Raw genomic sequence first — 22,451 nt, forward strand, 5'->3', positions numbered from 1 at the left:
TAACTATAGATTCTTCTTTAAGAAGATTATTATTTTAGTTTTATTTTATGATTCACTTATTCTAAATTATTTTTTCAAGGCTATCAACCTCAGAAGAAGATTTTATCACAGATGATGACGACGAAGATTACAATTCAGAAGATGATCCTGACAGATTATGGTGCATTTGTCAAAAACCACATAATAATAGGTGAGTGTTTTCAAATTAATGTTTAAAATGTATACAATTATACATTATACATTGAATCACAAATGTCAGATTAACTCTCCAATCTGGTTTATTTTTCATAACTGGCATTCAGATTACTATATTCAGCCACGTAATTAAAACTCAATTAAAATTTGAAAGATGAATAGTATAAACTAATTTTAGTTTTCCTCTTTCAGATTATTTGTGGTATTATGGATCATTGTAATAATATTGTATTGATAAATAAATGAATAACATTCTCAATATTGGGTAATATTTAAAGTTCATGAATGTCACTTCATAATAACAAAGTTGAAAAAACTGCTGCTTCCTTGTAGTACTAATTGCACTTTTATAATCAAATTCCAAAGTTATTAAGATGCTAACATGTTCCAATTGATCATATGAAAAGCAATGATAGAAAATGCTTCTAATCATTTAGCATATCAAGTCAATTCTGAAGCTGATGATTTATTGTTCATAGGTTTATGATATGCTGTGATGCATGTGAAGAGTGGTTCCATGGAAAATGTGTCGGAATCACAAAAGCAATCGGTAAGTACAAATAATTTTATATCGGATGTTATTTTTTAAATACAGTATATTACTTGATTTCTAATTCTATGTTCAAACCGTATATTATTGCTCTTTAAAGTAGAGAGTAGTATCATTGTTTCAAAAATCGTCCAGAATTTAAAACAACGTTATTTCAAGCCCTCGACTAGGGTAGGATTTAAATCAAAGTTATCCGTTATTATACCCTCACTATTTAATGAATTTCACTCCTAAAATTTTCTTTAAGCACTGTAACTAGATAACTGGAAGGAGCAGAGCAACACTTGATTATCTAAGTTCAATCTGAAGTAGAAGGGTAAACAAATCTAAAAGGGTTTTGGGACCAAGTGATTTATGAAGTTTTGAAAAAGGAGTATATTATGCCATAGCTTTTTATATTCGTTGTTTTCATCTAATATAACTCATTACTTTTAAAGCTATTTAGGAGTAACGCCTTATTGATTATTACTAAATAAGTAAATGTGTATTGTAATCCGTCATTATCTTTCATTTACGAGTAGAAACGACGATGTTTTTTTACAAAAAAAATTGCATGGTTGCCTGTAAAGTCGGTATACGGGCGAAAGTTTTACGTGACAACTACTTTGAGTGGTAAAATAATTTTAATGTGAATATTCATTCGTATAGTAGGAAGAAGGATGAAATAATAATAGTAACAATTTAAAACACTTATTTTATTTATACATAACGATTTATACTACTTTTGTGATTGAAAACTACCACAACATTGTGATTACTAGCCTGGGTTGTAGCCAGCCTGGGAAGTAGTGGCGCAGTCGCAGGAGATTGCTTGCGGCGCCTGCGCAGGTTGACTGCTCCGTTTCACTCTCTCTCCAGGTGAATGCCTTCGGGTTGCTGCTGCGTTGCTCGCCACTGCTCCTATTCGTGCTCTTTCCAGACGACCGTGAACCGAAACGAACGCTCTCACTCGCTCTCATTGTGAGCGCATAACGCGGAGCGTAACGCAGTTTCTTGAAGTGTCACCCGGCAAACCAATTTATAAGACGTTGTCACGTCAAAAACTTTCTTTATACTGTAGAGTTTATCGACTTGTACAATGAAAGAGATATTAATGTAAGTGAAAGGAGGACAGCGAATCTCTGACAATATCTTATCTTAAGTAAAGCTCAAAGCTTACAACTCTGATTTCTCCAATGTTAAATGACAGACCAACTATAATATCTTTGACAGACTATCTAATGACAGACCTATAATATCTTTCTTATTCATCATAACTGGTATTCATATTTCTAAATGCATATTAAGCCACGTAATCAAAACTCTGAAAACATTCTAATGGGTTGCAGCTTCACTTCTTCCAGTTACTAAGTCTTGTAATAGTAATAAAGCAGATTGAAATCCTCGAGGAAAAACATTCGTGTATTCAGTGCATTTCTTTAAATTATAATTGATCTCTCCAATGTACATATTATTATTTTTATCTACAGGAAAACAGATTGAACAACAAGGAGTTGAGTGGAAATGTCCAAACTGCAAGGCGAAACTCGACCAAAACAAACCTCAGGCCACTTCAGCGGCAATTGCCACCGGATCCACAACTACACCTACCTCAGCCAACACTGGGTCAGCAAGTGCACCCTCTGCCAAACCTCAAGGTCAACTGAAGAGGAGTCCCAAACCTCAGGCTAGTCCCAAACCACAGACCAGCCCCAAACCTCAGGCCACTTCCAAACCTCAGACGACTCCCAAGCCAGCGGTGCAGAAACCAGATGCCAAGGCCGAAGGCAAGCCAACTGATGCCAAGGCTGACAAGCAGAAAGAATCCAAAGGCCCCCGGCAAACGACGCTCAAATTCCATTTTGATAAAAATCAATCTCAGGGTCAATCTACGTGAGTTTGTTGATCAATTTTTATTTAGACAGTTTTGTAGTTCATAATGTTGCCCATTAGATCATGCGTCATTCCGAGAATGACTTTTGAATGGTAACGAAATTAATATAATGAATTCAATATGAGCTGTGAAAGAAAAATTAAATTACAAATTAAAGTTTGAAAGCTCAAACATTTTGAGTTAGTTACCAAGAGTAGATTACAAATCAAATAATGCTTGGTTTCTCAAATTGTGGCATTAATCACAATAGAATTCAATCACTGCAGTAATTATGCTTAATCATTAATAATTTGTATAAAAATTATTTTATATTGGAAGAGGCTGATCAATTTTAACAAATCATAAATATCAAAATTATAGTAATCAAGAACTGCTTGTTAGAACTTCTAGGCCAGAGTATTTTGGGGGGAAAATGTTGGTAAACTCAATTGTTCATTTCTTAGTTAAATTGCAATTATTATAAAATGTCTGATAATAGTTCAGATTTATCACTGAAATTACCAAGCGAGTGATCCTAGTGCTTGATTACGTGAAGAGTGCAGTTTCAAAGTAGTTGCACTAGTACTATTCTCTTTTTATCATATCATTCAATTCAGTTTTTCCATTTGCAGTGGTGCAGTTTGCTGTATAGTTTGCAAGAAATCGGCACTGTCCGACAGCATCTATTGCAGTGATGAATGCATCGTCAAACACGGAGAGGAATCTCTGGAATTCATCAACAAAGAAAGGGGAGATGTCTCTGGCAAGACGCAGATCGATTCGCGGGTTATAGTTGCTGAACGAAAGACTGGCAGATTGATTGCTGGTAAGTATTGATTGTTAAGTGTGTTCACATTAGCAACTTTTTCTGTGAGGAATATTTATATATATTTATTAATTTATTTAACAATATACTGTCATCATAATAATATTATGATCAGGGAGAAAAAACTAGGCGAAGCCTGTACTATTTCTCTCCCAAATTTTGATCAAAAGTTCATATTGTCTAAATAAGGTTATGAATCACATCACGGTTTAAACACATAATTTTCTATACAGGAAATTGAATATTTCGATATTTTGAATTTGGAAGTTTGATGAATGAAATAAAATTAATTTATATACCAAAGAAAAAAGGTTGAAAACTTTAAAAATAATTCACTAATTCGAGAAATTCAAAACCATGAAATTACCAATTTTTTCATAGAACAAGTAATATTGTGATAGAAGATGAACGTTTCCTATCTACTGTGCACACTACACCTGCAACTGTTCTATTTTGTAGGGTGACTGCAGTGAAGCATGTATAACACGATTTACCCCTTTTAGACAATAACACATCTGGACAAAGTTTTGGTCCGTAGAACTAATACTAGGGCAAATCTTCTCCTACACAAATTTTTAGAACATGAAATTTGAGATTTTTGAATTTTTAAAAATACTATCACATTCTGCTTTTCATACTGAATCTCAAGAAATTTGATTTTTCTCCCAATATAAAATTTAAGCTTTATATCGTATTGTATGTTGACATGCCAATCTGCTCTCAACTGCAAAGAACAAAGAAGCTGTCTTTGTTGGAAAGGAATGAATGGCCTTTTTTTACAGCTATTCTTTGAAAACCGCCTTTGAACTAAGTTGCTCTAGTGTGCCAGGCTGTATTTCCCCCTGCTGTCCTGCAACTTGATTGCTATTATATGATCACACCCTTATTCAACTAAACCGCCTTTGAACTAAGTTGCTCCAGTGTGCCAGGCTGTATTTCCCCCTGCTGTCCTGCAACTTGATTGCTATTATGTGAGCACACCCTTATTCAACTAAACCGCCTTTCAACTAAGTTGCTCTAGTGTGCCAGGCTGTATTTCCCCCTGCTGTCCTGCAACTTGATTGCTATTATGTGAGCACACCCTTATTCAACTAAACCGCCTTTCAACTAAGTTGCTCTAGTGTGCCAGGCTGTATTTCCCCCTGCTGTCCTGCAACTTGATTGCTATTATGTGAGCACACCCTTATTCAACTAAACCGCCTTCTAGATATCACCAGTTTATGTACACCAGACAGACATACAGACAAAAGTTTCTTTCTTTCAAAAAACTCATTTAAGCATTTAACAATATAAAACCTGCTGTGCTCATTTCTTGTAATACAAAAAAGAAAAACTTAATAACCATTGTGTTACAACATCATCCTAGAACCTCAAATACCGTGTATAAATAAAAATAAAATTTCAAGTGTCTAAAATAAAATGAAAGTGTTGATTTAAATTTTTAATTCATGTATATAAATCTTAATGTGGCTTAGGTTTCAAGTAAAACGATGAGAAACATATATTTAAGGAAATGAGCACAATGAATAATATGAAAATGGTCTGCATGTGCAAGATGCCTGTGCGCAGACCATTATTATTTGCGAGTAATTTCATTCATGATCAAACAAATCTCGCCGCTTTTAAATATTGAATTCAATCAATAGTTAATTGTCATGAACATAAATACTTTATTTCTCTAATTCTCAAGTATTTTGATAAAATTAATTATATTGACCATGAGTAGCAAGCATTTGTTGCTTGTGAGCATTATTAATGAAAAATAACAAACGAATTTGATAATTCAAATGAAACCCTCTCATTCAATTGTATGCTGCCTCTATAGAAAAATGTGTAGACACGATGCATTGCAGAACGATCATATTGAAGCTATACAGTTTACTATAGAGTTTAGATTAGATTTTGAAATTTGCCGCCAAAGTTAACTTTAATATAGCCGCTCTATAAATAACATTGGTGTCTAGAACTCTTTCTATAGACTTTGAGGGTGGCAGTTGGTCCTCCACTTTCTAAACACTATTTCTGAAATATATAATCCATACCTGAAATAATTACAAACTCACTACACTTATATAAAAAATAATAAAAATTGAACTATCTTGTGGCTAATTTTCATATTGGAAATAAATTTAGTCCTATAATTTTGTATTCTTGAAGACTGTTCTTATACGTTTGTCATCAAATTTTTATGTGTTAAGTTTTGTTAAAATCTTGCATTTGCAGGTCCGAATGCACCATTAGCATCAAACCTCATAAGCTGGCTCAAGAACCATCCAACCTATGAAATCGTTCGTCCAAGTGTTCTACCCACCTCTAAATTCTACCCTCAATCAAAATCAGCTGCAAAACCCAACCCTCCACAGCCTTCGAAAGTTGTGAAACACTCTCCAGGACCTATGAAGCAATCTACTTTGCTCAGCAAACCGGGCTCAAAGCAAATAATGATCTCACCTAAGCCTCCTCCTCCAAAGCACTCGAAAATTGTACTGATTCAACCCAAACCACAGGTAATTTGTTATTATGCTTAGCATTACTTCAGATAATTTCAAACTTCACGTAAATCATCATTGAATTCAGTCGGCGTCTACAATTTTATAATGGATCTAGTTGACATGCTAAAATATAGGTTAGTCAAGTACGCCCATTTGTATTGTGTAAACGTCTCATACTGTTCAGTTCATTAGTATAATTGAGAAGAGTTCCCAAACTATAGATATAGAATCACTAAGGGCCGGTTTCCGAGCTCGGGATTTAGCTAAGTTCTAGGGCCGGTTTCCGAGCTCGGGATTTAGCTAAGTTCTAGGGCCGGTTTCCGAGCTCGGGATTTAGCTAAGTTCTAGGGCCGGTTTCCGAGCTAGGGATTTAGCTAAGTTCTAGGGCCGGTTTCCGAGCTAGGGATTTAGCTAAGTTCTAGGGCCGGTTTCCGAGCTCGGGATTTAGCTAAGTTCTAGGGCCGGTTTCCGAACTCGGGATTTAGCTAAGTTCTAGGGCCGGTTTCCGAACTAGGGATTTAGCTAAGTTCTAGGGCCGGTTTCCGAGCTAGGGATTTAGCTAAGTTCTAGGGCCGGTTTCCGAGCTAGGGATTTAGCTAAGTTCTAGGGCCGGTTTCCGAGCTAGGGATTTAGCTAAGTTCTAGGGCCGGTTTCCGAGCTCGGGATTTAGCTAAGTTCTAGGGCCGGTTTCCGAGCTAGGGATTTAGCTAAGTTCTAGGGCCGGTTTCCGAGCTAGGGATTTAGCTAAGTTCTAGGGCCAGTTTCCGAGCTAGGGATTTAGCTAAGTTCTAGACTGTAACTGGTTTTAAACTCTGGAGTCAGAAAATTGGCTTTCCGAGTCAGAGCGTTAACGTAGTTGATTACTTAAATAGACTCTGGAGTTTAGAGATCTTGTTAGACCCTGGAGTTTATAATTTCGCTTTCTGAGTGAAGGGCTTATAAGTCCAGGACTTGAATTAGATTCTCGCCTCTTTCCGAGTCAAGGATTTATCAAAAATCGTTAAGTCCAGGGACTTAAAACAGCGTGATTCTAAACCCTCGACTGGGGTAGGGTTTAAATTCAAGTTCTAGACTTAACTGAGCAAACACAATTCAGTTATTGTTTTGGAGTAGATAAAAAGCCAAATAGATGCCATGGAATACCTAAATTATTTGGATTAGTCAATCTAAATTCATAATTTATAGTTTGCAAGTTTATTTTGGAATATAATTGCATCAGAATTTTATGCGTAAAAAACTAACCTCATTTTATGACATAACCTAAAAATGTTCATGCAAAATAATACAAGGTCTGCCTTGGAATTTATATTCCAATCTGAATGTTATTAATCAATCTCATATTCAACATATTAATAATAATACATTATTACTCCAGTTTTTTCAAAGCAAATACGTTTTCAAACTCAATAGCCTAATGAAATTTTTATTCCAAAATCACTGGTTAGGATCAATGATCAATAACAGCAAAATTAAATGTTAATTCATTCACTTTTCAAAGGTTTTGCTTTGAATAGGCCTACAAAGAAATCGAAACGCATTTTTACAAAATAGTTTGGAGAGCATGCTCATTTGAACTGTCCCGCTGCAATCAGCTGTTTCCGTTTTGCTATAATGCCAACAATACAACAGCGAAATATAGTGAATTTCCCTCATGTCTACTGCATTAAAGTCCTGGACTCAAATAAGTCGAAAACTTGATAGACTCCAGAGTTTAAAAGATAAAATCGTGACTCAGAAAGTCAATTTAGACCCGAGAGCTTATTTAAGTCCTGGACTCTGTAAGTCCAGAACTTGTAGATCCCGAGCTCGGAAACCGGCCCTAAAAATTGTTATATTGAATTTGTGTAAGCTTGAAAAACATTAGTGTTTAATTATTTTTTAATGTAGTTACTTGATTTTTGTATTAATTGGAAATAATCGCCCAAGAATTTTCTGCGTTCCATGTATTAATATTTCACGTAGCAATGTTTACAAGAAATTTTACAGATAGAATGGGTCCTGTCTTATCTAGTGATCAGACCAGATCAGCTAGTCTATTGCTGTCTCCTTTCCATCAATCTTGTTTGTTATTTGAGATTATCACCTCCGGGGCCTGTTTCATAAAACATCCAGTAGCACAGGATACTTTTGACGTGGACACTAACATGAGTAATATTTTATTTATCTATTGTGGAACCTTTTTCCCATGACATTTTTTTAGAAAACTAGCCGTTGTACATAATGGATAAATAAGGAGCAGTAATTCGATATTATGTTTCTGTTTTATGCATCTTTATGTTTGACATTTTTCAGCCCGCCGTCGTGACGAAGGGTCAAACTGCTAAGAACGAAGCACAGGCTGAAAGTTCACCATCGGTGTCTTCTAAAAAAGAGAGCTCTGAAAGTGCTGAACATAAGAAAACTCCTGTTCCTGAGAAAAAACCAATTCAAAAACCAAATCAGCCTTCTGTTGCAACTCCTAAACCTGCCACGCCAGCACCCAAGCGTACTCAGGTAACCATTGTCGAATTTTTTTAAACCATATAGCCTAATAATTACAATCTTGATATAAAATTTGAGTTTGGTAGATATTCTTCATGGTAACTAATGAATGGACGTAGTATAACCCCATGATACAATGATATCGTTTATTTAATCGTTTGTCAAACGTATTTTTTCAAGTTATTCTAAACTTGAATCATTGTTTGATTTTTTTAATATTTTAGGGCTCACTAGAATAAAATTATACTTGAGTTTATTCCTCAGTGATCTTATCTCATTCTAAAATCTAAACCGTCGCTTGATATAATATGAATCCTTATTATATGTCTCTATTTTAAGAAATTGATGTTTCAATAATATTTAATGTACGGTATTTAATTTTCCAATTCTCCTGGTTGTTGAGTGATATAGTTTCTACAGCATTTGCTGAAAAATATAATTGATTCTAAATTGTTCCATTACACATTATTTTTCACTGATATCTCCAAAGGAGTGTGTTGCCCGTTTATCATTATAAATACAAATTTGGTTATGTTTTCATTTTTTATTCCCATTCGAATCTATCTATTTTTAATAGAGCAGTGAAATATCACTAATTACAATATTAGGAAATACTAAAAACGCCTTACTAACTTAGAATCCCTTATAAAACTTCTGTATGAACTATAAAATGTTGAAAATTTAAGTCAACATTTTTTTAGACTTGAAATGATTTGGGGGCGAGGTTGGTCCAGTAGTCTGGGGCTTGACAACCTTCAGTCTGCCAGTACTGCCTGGTCGTGCGAATTCCGTATGTAAGTTTGGTATGTACGCTTGATCATCTCATGTATCACCCACGCCCAATCAAAACGCTTGTAATAAAATAATGGAACTGATCTGTTCTGTACCCAACAGCCAAACAGTACATATGTACTCTAATCTAAATTATTTGATTTGAAAAATTTAACTTATGTCATTGCTTCAATGAAGAATTGGTAGGAAACTTTCAATAAAATGAAATCTTCCTAACTTAATAACCAAAAATATTCACTTGTATCGTCGAAGACAAAAAATGTGTTTATTGTTTGTAGATGATTTAAATTGAATTTGTTGAAATTCACTGCAATACAAATAAAAAAATGTACATTTTTTCCATAGCGGAGATCTAGTAGCGGAAAGGAAGAGTTGAAATCTTCAACGCAAAGAAGAAAATCTGAGTCTGAGAGTAAACCTTCGAGATCCGATGACAGTTCAAAGCCAGAGCCGATCAGGTTGAATGTGAAGAAAACTCTAAATGAGCTGTTACTTTCAAGGGTGAAAGAAGCTGGAGACATCAAAATTGAAGAAGAAGCTGTGAGTTATTTGATAATTCACACATATTATTCATTTCAAACTTATTTCCCTCAATTCCATTTTTCGAATTAACTTATTACTATTGTTTCATGTATTTTCATGTCTAGGTATAGGCTAGATGGGCCAAAATTAATTTTCTATAATCGCATTAAAACATTGCCTGCTACTGTATTCCACTGACACAAAGTCTCAATCTCAACCATTTTAAAAATAATGTAGTAATAAATCTATTTGTAAAATTCATGGAACTAAATATCTAACTGTGGAGACACCATTGATTGAACAAGCTGAGTTCCTATATTACTTTTTCGAGTCTAAGGGTCTCTTCACACTAAGCTACGCTACGCTGAAATACGTTTTTGTAATATGTAGCCGTCCTATCTCCCAAAATTAAAAGCTACGCTACGCTGGTGGATTTAAGATTGAGAGGAAGAATGTATTTCAGCGTAGCGTAGCTTAGTGTGAAGAGACCCTAAAGGTGCGTACAGACTTTCGCTCTGCTCCGCAACCGAACGTCACTCCAGCAGAGCGATTGATGATCGACTGGGGAGCAACAGTGGTTCGACCGGGGAACGCGAGAAGATCTAACATCTTCCGTAACTTTCATGATGGGTGCGACTGCCGAGCGGAGGCGGAGCGACTGCGGTACGATGGAGGAACGAGGGCAGTACAAGGGCGGGGCGTGCTCGGTGCGGGTTGGAAGTGCGTATATGTGTACGCAGCTTTAGACTCGAAAACTTGAGCAATGAAGAAGAAAAAAGGAAAATATATTTTTTATGCTCACAGCTGATCGTTGCATGCAGTAGCCGAATGTTTTCAAAAATGTACCCTCGCTACCCCCCTCGCCTTGCCAGCTGCTTCTGGTCATTTATACACACGTTACTATATCGTGATGGTTTTGCTGAAACAACTTCTGAGCAATTTTTAAACGCTCTCATATCTTTGAATTATTGATTACTAGCAGGTAACCCGTGCTCCGTAAAGGTCTGTTTTAAAACTTGACGTAATGGAATCCTGAAGAATTGGAAATAGGCCTATAACCATCCTCAGTTAATAAGATTCAATGTACAAAATTTCAAGTTAATCAGTCCAGTAGTTCAGACGTCATACATAATTTTTCTATCCCATACGTGGACAAGCCAGTTTTTTCAGTATAGATACTCTATTATTATTGTCTTATTTATGTCTTCATCTATTTTATTGTGATATTATTTTTACATGGTCGATTCTCTTTCTTTATTGCAGATTCTCAAACTAGCCCATCAAATCGAAGAAGAACTGTTTGCTTTCTTCAAAGACACTGGAACTAAGTACAAATCCAAGTACAGGAGTATTGTATTCAATATCAAAGACCCGAAGAACCTGACTCTTTTCCGACAAGTAGCCGATAAGACGATTAGTGCGCAACAGTTGGTGAGACTGTCGCCCGAAGACATGGCCAGCCAGGAGTTGGCGCAGTGGCGCGAAAGGGAGATGCGCCACCAGCTCGAGATGATCAAGAAGAACGAATTGGAACTGCTCCACCAGGCCAAGACGGTCGTCATGAAAACGCACAAGGGCGAACAGATCATCGAAGCTGACGAATTGTTGAGCTCCAAACCTGAGGCTTCTCTTACCGAACTCGAACGTAGTCTCAATGGTGACAATTTGCAATTGCTAGATGAATCCACAGCATCCACCAAACATAAATTGGACGAATCCAGCTCCAAAAGGGAAGATAAAGACAGGTCCAGACACAGAAGTATTAGTAGTGGAAGCAGCAGTCGGAAAAAGGATAGTAAGGATGTAAAAAGTAAGGATAGGAAAAAAGACAAGAAGCATAGTCGCAAGGACTCGCGTAGGAGTCGTAGCTCCAGTAGAGGACGTAAACGGCATAGAAGTCGAAGTAACGAGCGAAGTTCCAGTAAAAGCCGGCACAGTCGCAGTAAGAGCCGGCACAGTCGCAGTAAGAGCCGGCACAGTAGAAGCAAAAGTAGACATAGTAGAAGCAAAAGTAGACACAGTAGAAGTAAAAGTAGACACAGTAGAAGTAAAAGTAGACATAGTCGAAGTTTGGAGAGCAAACATGTGGAACAAGATTATACAATTGAAGAGGAAAGCTTGAAAGAAGTTACTAGCTTTACTATCAGTCCAAAGCCTGAAGAAGTGGTGGAGTCACAATCGCCTCTTCTAGATGAATTTGTCGAGGAACAGCTCATGAATATTGATGAGAATGAACTGACGTTGAACAAAGACATAGAAAGTGATTTGTCCGACAGAGAACCAAGCTCAACTGTAAATATCAAAACTCCACCCTACATTGAAGAGAAGCCAGTGCTGTGGAGAGGTACATTATTAATGAACGATGTTGCTAAATTTGAAACGACGATTCTGGAAGTGTCTGGCGACTGCGATTATTTGCGCGATGACTTGCCCACCAGGATTGAATTTGTCGGTAGGATTCCACCGGAGACGGTCTGGGACTACATTGCCAAAATGAAGAAATCTGGAACCAAGCAGATAATTGTAGTCAGATTGGAACCTGAGAGAGACCACGATAAGTTGGAGTACCTGAATTTGTACACCTATCTAAGTAGTAGAAACAGGATAGGTGTGGTGGGGAAAAACTTGGATATGATTAAAGACTTTTACATCTATCCTCTGGGAAGTAAGAGTCCGATCCCACAAGTATTGCTACCGCTGGATGGGCCGGGATTTGAGGACTCGAGGCAGCATTTGTTGCTGGGGATCATTGTTCGCACGAGGAGGCACCGAATGTCGACCGAACGCGATATGCCGCCCAAGGCTCAAGTGCCCAAGGTCGCCGCCCCCACAGAGCGCAGCTACACTCCGCCTCTGCCTGACGCCGGGGGAGGCAGCCTCACACCTCCACATCCTCCGCCTACCACTTTCAACATCCTCGAAAATTCATTGCCAGAATTCGAGAAAAATAAAAGGACTCTTCCCTCTTCTAAAACGGCTACCATCGTATCTCTCAGTCCAACACAAGGTAATCATCAGTTACTGCAAACTTGCATATTGTTTTGTAAAATCAAACATTATTCTTAATTTTGGAATCTTTTTAAAATTGAACGTATACACTTACTTTTGAACAATCAGAATAATTGCTTCAAATTCGATCCATAGAATTGGGCTGATTGTTGGCTGGCTGTAATGCTTTTATGATGGTTTGCGAAAAACTCAACTTTTGAAATGATGTATGCACCAGTCTCAGTTTAAGCGGGGATTGATCAGCTGTTGGTTTAAACTTTATGTAACACTTTATAATAGATGCGATTATATCTTCATCTCAACCTAGATTAATGTTATACATAGTATGTGAATATGGGTCTTTGTTTTCAGGACAGGGTAATGTATTGAATCAAAATAAATTTAACCAAGCTACATATAATTCACAATCTGTCATGTTTGTTTTAAAAGTACTCTTCACCAACGAAGTGAGAACAAACCATCTCCAGTATGTTTGAACCTATTTTACCCAGCCTTTAATGCCTTCAATCAATCAGTATGTATTGTTTGTTTTTTAATAGCTTTACACTATTCAAAAAAAACAATACATATTATGTGTGTACTTATGAGAATTCGAAATAAACCTTGAAGGAAAATAAGATGACATTCAGTTGAAAATTTTCAGATGAAGAAATGTGTGAAAAATTCTGATTTCAAATAATTTATTATGACATATTTATTAATTGAATTCATTCATACTATTATAGTATGACAGAAATCTATCCTCACAAGCGTAAATGCCATGAGCACTACCTACTTATTTCTGCATGAAAATCAACGAAACCGTTGAAACCACTTTCAAAATCGCCCATGCTATAAATGATTATTAGAAGCTCAAAATTTACATTTGAAACTGTTGCTTCGATTTCTATTATTCATTTTCGATTTTCAATTCTTTGCTTACATACTATTTGCATTATATATGACTTTATTAGCGTTCTTCGATTCATTTTATTCAAAAGTATATAGGTACTAATTATTTCAGTATAAAAAACACCTTGACGCAGGTAATGAATTCTTTTTCAACATTTAAAATGAAATTGGAGAAATAAATTTTTGAAATTTTCAAAATCCTGTTTTGTTGAGAATCATTCAATTATGAATGTTGATGAAATAAAAGGAATAATATTTTTTAATATTGTAAACTTGATTGGTTGACTCATCTAATGACTAATTCACTTCCAATTTTTTTAATGTATGTAGAAAATTATTAGCCTTGCATTTAAATATAATATGGTGTGATTGCTGACTGAAGACACTCAATGTGGATGTGAACATATTGCAATATTGTCTCAGATGCAGAAGATGGTGATGTACCGTACAGTCCGGGAGGCTTAGACGATGATGATGTAAATGACGAAGACGAGCCATACAGTCCGGGTGGTGATGATGAGTCTTCTAGAGATCCACGAGATTTACAAAAGAGAATGGAAGAGCTGAACAGGAAGATCGCTGAAGAAACGCAGGAAATCCAATCAATGGCGCAGAGGTGCACCATCACCGAGACCATCCAACAAACAATTGTAAGCTTTACTAAATTTGTAAAATTCTCAAAGGAATTTATAAACTGTACTATACAGCATATGAAAACAAGGTTAATAATATAGGTTTAATACTGACTAAGGCCGGTTACAGAGCTCGACCGACCGTCAGTGCGTATGTACCATCCTGACCATATGCATCCATACATCAGTTTTTCAGTTTCAGAGCTCTCCTGACGAACGAACTGATCTGACTCACAAAATGGACGCGTTTACAAATTGTTTAATTGTTGATTTAGAATTTCAATACAACCTTTACTTTTTCACTGTTAAAATTAAACTTAAATTTTAAAAAACACTTTTGAAGTGAAAATGCACTTACTTTTGTAGTGACGATCGTTTCGACCTGTTGTTGGTCATCATCAGACTGTGGGAATTCACTCAGATGACAAGGCTATGTGTGGTAAGGGATGAAGGTGGTGGAATAGGTTGTGGTGGGGGTTGGGTTGGTGGATACTTAGTGAGGCGGTAATTTTGAACTGTGGACTATTTTGTCAAAGAGGGTGTGGGAAGAGAAATTTACTTGATCATTTAGGAGACTGTTGGGAAAGTGTTTTGTGTGGTGGTAAATTTCGTATTGTTCCAATACATTGAGTTTTCTGCTTTTTTGTGAGATATGGGGATTTCAAGATTGGTGGCGATACCGGTGTATGTGTGGTTTGTTGATATAATATGGTCAGCAAAGTTTGAGTGGCTATGTGGTTTATTAATGGCTCTGATGTGCTCTTTGAATCTTGTCTGAAAGTCACGTCCAGTCTGTCCGATATACAGTTTACTACAATCATTACATTTCAATTTGTAGATGCCTGGTTGCTCAAATCTCTGTTGTTTGTTTGGTAATTTTGAAAATGTTTTCTCAGTGAATTTGTTGTTTTAAAGGCGATTCTGTATTTGAGTTTCTTAAAAGATGATGCTACATTCTGTGATTTTTTGTTGTAGTATGTGAGTGTGATGAATTTTTGGTCATTTTCCATATTATTCTTGGTTGATGATTTTGTTCTTATTTTGTGGAGTAGGTTGTCGACTAGAGTGGATGAGTATCCATTTTGTTGGGCAATGAATTTGATCGTGTTGAGATTCAATAGTCTGTTGATCATGTGGTGGAAAGCTGCAAGTTTATGTTGGGTTGGGTGGTTAAACAAAACCATACTTTCAAAACATTTAAAATATACAGGAAACCTACCACAACTGACACAGTAATTCACAATACCTCCAACCACCCAACCCAACATAAACTTGCAGCTTTCCACCACATTTTCAACAGACTATTGAATATCCCCATGACACAATTTGATTACAATCAAGAGCTCAATGTATTGGAACAATACGAAATTTACAACCACACAAAACACTTTCCCAACTGTCTCCTAAATGATCAAGTAAATTTCTCTTCCCACACCCTCTTTGACAAAATAGTCCACAGTTCAAAATTACCGCCTCACTAAGTATCCACCAACCCAACCCCCACCACAACCTATTCCACCACCTTAATCCCTTACCATCTGAGTTAGCCTTGTCATCTGAGTGAATTCCCACAGTCTGATGATGACCAACAACAGGTCGAAACGATCGTCACTACAAAAGTAAGTGCATTTTCACTTCAAAAGTGTTTTTTAAAATTTAAGTTAAATATTATTTTTTCTAATAAGAAAGTTGGAAATAGATGAAGAGATGTGTGAAAAATTCTGATTTCAAATAATTATGACATATTTATTAATTGAATTCATTCATTATTATTATTCAATTCAATATCAGCTGATTGTCGGGCAGAGGTGTCAGCGCAGTGATTATGGCGCGATCGGGCAACTGACCAGTACAACTGTGAACGCTTCTATTTGCTTCAATAGTGCGTCAGTCGACCGATGGAACGGATAAGCACTAGCTGACCTTCTATATGGTCTTCGTAGACAGTGTAAAACGCATGGTCCTGACCGTGCGCATGCGTACGGTCAGTCCTGCTTTGTACGGATACATGGAATCTCTATGGAAAAGACAAACGCGACTGACGTACGCACTGACGGTCGGTCGAGCTCTGTAACCGGCCTTACAATTCGTATTGCCCGATTCAATAATAATCCAATTCTGCAATATAATTACAAATATATGACTACATATACATTGTGTCCCACAAAGAGGTTTACACGTTTGATTTTATATTACTTGCCCATTCATGCACCGAACTTTTTCAAATTTTACACAGTTTACAAAGTAGGTTCTAATAAATAAATAAATAGATTTTATTTTCGTAGACCAATATAGGTAATTGACAAAGTCATGGTAATACAATACAAAATAATGTATAATGGGGGATTGAATAAAATAATGGGGGATGCCGTGCTTTACTTTAGCAAGATCGGATCTCTTATTTCCTAAGCAAACAACTTGCTGGCGATCGCCAAGGTACGATCTAAAAAGACTAAGGCTCTTTCCACTGACTCCATAATAAGCTAATTTTTCAAGCAAAATATCATGTTTCACGCAGTCAAATGCCTCGCTCAGGTCACAGAAGGCAGCCTGAGCAAAGTACCTGTTTTCAAAAGACTCACAAATTTCATTAGTGCATCAAAGGCGTCAGTAGTGGATCTTCCCTTTACAAAACCAAATTGATGCTCCGACAGTACCCCAAGATTTACCAAGTATTCATACACCTGTATATACATGACAATCTCTAGCCATCTAAAATTATTCTGGGAAAATTTCAACTCTCTAATCTTCGTAGGAACAAAATGGCGGCATATTGAAAAACAATACTTTAAAAGAATATTAAAAAGGTGTGTTTGGTTTTATAAAATATTTTTATTGTTGCAGTTTAGATGACTTTTAAATGAAAAAATAGAAAATAGCCCAATGAAAAAACGTAAAGTCCAAAATTATTCAAATTGAAATCCATCCAAAGCAACACACTGATAACAGCGCTTAAGAAATGATTCGTAAGCTATTACAAAGAAACTCCGCGGTATCCGGAGAATTTATTATTATAGTATTGAAGCAACAGTTCCTCTTCTATTGATCGTTTTAGTTTCTCATCATTATTGAAGCTATGGGTATATTTTTTTCCTCCAAGTAACCCCATAAAAAGTTAACATACCCTATAACAGTTAAATCTGATGATCGAGGTGGCCAATTTAAAAAAGCACTTCTACGAACAATCCAACGGCCATGAAGTTTGTCATTTATTAATTGTTTGACATGATTTGCGAAATGAGATGGAGCACCATCTTGTTGGAAGATTGCTTGATCCATTTCTGGTACCATAAAATGATTCAAGACTACCGCAACGTAGTGAACAAATCAGATAATAACTCGTGAAAGTAGTTTTTATAGGAAGCGAATTGGTAAAATTTTCAATATGCCGCCATTTTGTTTCTATGAAGGTTAGGGAGTGAAATTTTCCCAGAATGTTTTCAGAACCTACTTTGTAAACTGTGTAAAATTTGAAAAAGCTGGGGTACATGAATGGGCACGTAATATGAAATTAATCCCACCTCTTCGTGGGACACAGTGTATATGAATAACTATGGATGGCTAAATTAAAAAACTGTTTCTGATTTGACAATAATTTATTAATTCTTAATATTTAAGATTCCTCCAGAAAAGCAAGCTTAAGCTTTAGGGAGGGCAATAGTATACTATAGTACCTTATTTTTTACAGTCACAAATAATAATATACAATAAGGTAGTAGTTGAACATACAGTATTATGATAGTTAAACATGCGGCGGTCAAATGTACATAAATCGAACTCCCTCCTAGAGCTTGCTTTTCTGGGAGGGCCTCAAATTATCGAGACTTACTAAATTAATGACAAATCAAATAATATTGTAAAATTTAATATGATCGTTAGATTACAACAGGTATAGCCCAAAACTGTCTTTCCCGAATTTTGATGAATAAAAGTTTCGAAAAATAAGGTTATATTTTAAAATTATTTGGCAGCTATCAGATCCTGATGTAGTTAATGTAATCCTTTTTTATAAAGGGCTATGTTTTTCAAGCGAGAAGAGCTTAATTGTTAACTAACTGTTTTGGATATATGTGAAGTACCGGATGTTTCAAAAAGAATGACCCAACTTTCAACAGTTATATTCATTTTAAAAAATGGTGCACTCAAACCAATTTCACATCAAATTACTCACAGAAGTATCAAGTCTATGATGATGTATTATAAGTGTTCTATATGCCCTCCTTTTGAGGCTCGGACGACATCTAGATGGTAGCCAAATTCATCCCAGAGTGTTAGCAAGTTGTCTTCTCGGACTGTAGCTACTGCATCAGTTATCCTGCTTTTTAGCTCCTCAATAGCAAGTGCTAAAAGTGCTAAGGGAGGAACATAAACACGATCATTAAAGTATCCCCACAGGAAAAATCACACGGTGTTATGTGAGGGGACCGTGGAGGCCAGGAATGCATAGCCAAGTGTTGCGGCCCTGTGCGCCTGCGCCCCATCCAACATTGAGGCAAGTTGGTGTTGAGGAAATGGCGTACATACTTGTGCCAGTCTGGTGATGCTCCACGTTGTTGAAAGATAAAGTTGTCCGAGTCAGCAATTAGTTGAGGAAATAGCCAATTCTGTATCATTGCCAGATAAGATGTATCATTCACTGTGTTTTCCTCAAAAAAGAAGGGTCCATTTACCTTTGTTTGTGAAACTGCACAAAAGTCGTTCACTTTAGGCGAATCTCGTTCATGCTCCACAGTTTCATGAGGGTTTTCAGTTCCCCATATATGAAAATTATGACGATTAACTTCACCGCTTACATGAAATGTTGATTAATCGCTCAATATCAACCGCGGTAAAATGGTATCCATGTCTTCTAGGATATCATTAAAAAAGTCGACGCGTCTGCTTCTATCACCAGCACGAAGCGCTTGTACGAGTTGGAATGTTCGTAAGGCCAAACGCTGGCTTAACACGTGCCACACAGTAGTGTTAGCTACTCGTTCTCGGCTTGCACGCCGTGTTGATGTTCGTTGATGTTCGCGTTCGTTGGAACTTCTCCCGAATGTTGCACTGTCTCTTCAGATGTGCGTGGTCGACCGGCACTTTCCCTCTTGCACAAACACCCAGTATCTAAAAACTGTTTATACTACCGCCAAATGTTCTTTGATAGAGGTGGTTCAGCACCAAAACGTATCCGATACGCTCGTTTAATGGTTATAACCGATTCAGTTCTAAACTGAAGAACGCAGAAAGCCTTTAGTTGAGCAGACGCCATATTGTATTAGACTGACAACGCTCAAAGTCACCAAAACGTATCCGATACCCTCGTTTAATGGTTATAACCGATTCAGTTCTAAACTGAAGAACGCAGAAAGCCTTTAGTTGAGCAGACGCCATATTGTATTAGACTGACAACGCTCAAAGTCAAGGTCTATAGAAACCTATATATAGACCTTGCTCAGTCTGCGCTCGGGCAGACATCTAGTGGCGATTTTTCAAAACTCTAGACCTCTCCAGTGGTCGGTAGTGCAGTTTCGGTCGTGGTAATGCGCTTAGACCAATATTATTTAATGTTGAAATTGGATCATTCTTTTTGAAACGCCCGGTATTGTCTGATCTGTAACAATTGGAAGATTTCTACTGAGAAAAAAACATTTTACTCAGCATTTCCAGATTATATTAGAATTTTTTGCATCATTTTGAACCTGAACTGATGAAGAATAATCTTTACTAAAGTTATTAGAAATTTCCCAAGATGAGAGAAAGAGGTAAATTATTCCTTGCAAACCAATTAGATTCTTAATGTAGACAAACCCTCGGCCCAATAATTAGCTTTTTTATAATTGTAATTCTTCAATATTGTTCAGTTTTAAGTTTTCTTCAATTTTTTCAGTTCTTAAATATTGTTTTTTATGTAAGAGTATACTTTCAAGTATGTTTTGAACTAAATCTGACTAAAATTTGAATAAAGTAGCTCAGCTAATGTTTTTTTTCTAATTTCTGTTTGCAGGTAGTTGAGGAAGTAGAAGAAGACGAAGCGTACAGTCCATCGCGTTCGTTCACGCCACCACCAGCTGCCACAACCGAGACCATTCCATTTTTAGATGAAAACATGAGTAACATTTCACTGCCGAAAAATCTGCAAGAAATACTGGCCAGTATTAAGAAGGTTGAAGAACCGACTAAGCCGATGACGCTGAAACTAGATCCGATTGTGCAGGCGTACAGCGGCGAGGCAGAAGTAGAAGCGTACTCGCCGGAAGCCAGGGAGTCGGAAGAGATTGACGACGCGCCAAGCGACGTGGCGTACACGCCGTCGGCTGTGAATGTGGCCGATGAGGAGCCAGTCGCTGCAGCCAAAGTGCACCGAGACCCCAGGCAGCGAGTCGAGGTCACCAGCAAGACCACCGCAAAGACATCCCTCAGTCAGCTCACGGACGACGATCTCATCAAGAAAGCTGCTGAAATGGGATTCATCGACCAAGACAAGCCAGAAGAACAGAAGGACAGTATGGAGATGGAACCTCTTCCACCCGGAATCGAACCTGAAGAGTATGGAGGCCAGTTTGTGGCACCACCGTACGTCGCATACCAAACTGGGCCACCGCCAATAATGCCACCAATGATGCCACCTCCGCACATGCCCATGCATGCCAACATGCCGCCCTCTCCAATGGCCTTCCCACCCGGCTTCTCCAACCCCCCACCTCCACTACCTGCCCTGCCACCACCCATGCCACCACCCCCACCCACTATCATGGCACCCCCTCCCTTCCCCCATCCTGCCCCTCAACCACCTCCCGCCTACAACTCGATGAAGAATCGCCGAGATGAGTCGAAGAAGAGGAGAAACCACGATGACAGTTCTAACAGCGAATCAGCAAAGAAGAGAGGTAGAACCAGTGAGGAAGGCAATGATGCCTGGAAACGCGACACACCAATGTCGTCGAGAGGACAGAGATACCAGGCAACAGGGGGCAACAGAGGCTTCCACCAGAGGACCAGAGGCGGTGGCAATGGAGGCAAGTGGACCAACTACAGGGATTACCAACAGAGAAACTTCTCCAACCCCCCTCCACCATCGCCTGAAAACATCCAGGAAGAATGGGATAAAGAAATTAGAAATTTCGAACAGCAGAGGGAACAGCAAAGGCAGAAGTTCAAGTCTGGCGGAAAGCGATGGTCGAAAGGAAATAGGAAACGAAAATATCCATCGGAAGACGCGTAAAAATTGTTATGAAATTGCTTTTTCTACTATACTTTCAATTGACTCACGTAAGAGCGAGTAAAGTAGCACATCTTCCTCGTAAATGAGCTTTCGTGGTAAGGAATTCTCTCCTCATACGTTTATACATTGCACCATTGCTTATTTCTGATTCGGATTGTAAATATTTTCAAATTTCAATCTATTTCAGAAAAACATTGAAATTATGCAGAGCATATAAACAATAATTCTTAGCTGATAGCTATTTGAAGAGATATGAAATTGAATTTAGAAAATTTATTAGAATTAGGTTTAGTGTTCAAATTTCTGATTTCTAACTTTTAAAGTATAGTTCACACTCTTGCAAACACAAAATACAACATCATCATATATGAACCATACGTATCTTTCTCATATTGTCATTCAAACACATTTTTTCCTCTAATCATATTAGGTCCCGCATACAAAAAACTATTCAGAAACGTTTTATCCAGATTTCTAGTTGTTTAGATTTTTGAAGACCAATCGTACAAACTCCGCATATAACTTGTCTTTTCTATCAAGCTTTTGCTTTTCTTAGTTTTTGGTTATATTGTTGTTTAAGCTTACCTGATTTTTTATTAAGGCTCTCCTGAATTCTTCATAGGAACTATAAATTTTCCTATTCTTCACTATAATAATATTCTATGAACTATACTAATGTTCCTATTCTTCATAGGAACTCATATTCTTAGGAATATGAGGAATTGTTATTAGATACACTCAAACCAAGTATTACTGAGTTGCTGCTCCTTGAACCAATGAAATAACTATTTCTACTTGATTGAATTGTCACAGGTTTAAAAAAAACAACACATAATATATCCTTGATCATTATATTCACTTGTATAAAACTAATTATCAGCAATGAATTTTCTATCCTATTAATAAAAATGTATCCTCTCTTTATTAACTGAGTAAGAGCTCAATTTAATACGTCCAAACACAATCACAATCCGACAATGCACAATCAATTTTCCATCAAGAACA

The 22,451-nt window shown here is 37.0% G+C and overlaps 1 protein-coding gene across 4 annotated transcripts in view; it reads left to right on the plus strand.

Annotated features, from left to right (window-relative positions):
• The window catches only part of LOC111060395 (death-inducer obliterator 1), a 59,528-nt gene extending 37,905 nt beyond the window's left edge, over positions 1–21,623 (plus strand). For 3 of the 4 annotated variants that reach the window (XM_039420117.1, XM_039420122.1, XM_039420128.1), the window contains 10 exons: positions 80–190; positions 675–745; positions 2,215–2,617; positions 3,230–3,423; positions 5,647–5,930; positions 8,208–8,408; positions 9,534–9,728; positions 10,974–12,717; positions 14,034–14,260; positions 20,229–21,608. In XM_039420117.1, coding sequence (XP_039276051.1) covers positions 80–190; positions 675–745; positions 2,215–2,617; positions 3,230–3,423; positions 5,647–5,930; positions 8,208–8,408; positions 9,534–9,728; positions 10,974–12,717; positions 14,034–14,260; positions 20,229–21,446 — 4,648 coding nt within the window. In that variant the 3' untranslated portion in view covers positions 21,447–21,608. Of the gene's footprint in view, positions 1–79; positions 191–674; positions 746–2,214; positions 2,618–3,229; positions 3,424–5,646; positions 5,931–8,207; positions 8,409–9,533; positions 9,729–10,973; positions 12,718–14,033; positions 14,261–20,228 lie in introns of all 4 variants that reach the window. The other variant, XM_039420114.1, reaches the window with a different exon arrangement.
• Positions 21,624–22,451: the final 828 nt, after the last annotated feature.

The sequence above is a fragment of the Nilaparvata lugens genome, chromosome 1 (genome assembly GCF_014356525.2).
Source record: "Nilaparvata lugens isolate BPH chromosome 1, ASM1435652v1, whole genome shotgun sequence".
Lineage (NCBI taxonomy): Eukaryota > Metazoa > Arthropoda > Insecta > Hemiptera > Delphacidae > Nilaparvata > Nilaparvata lugens.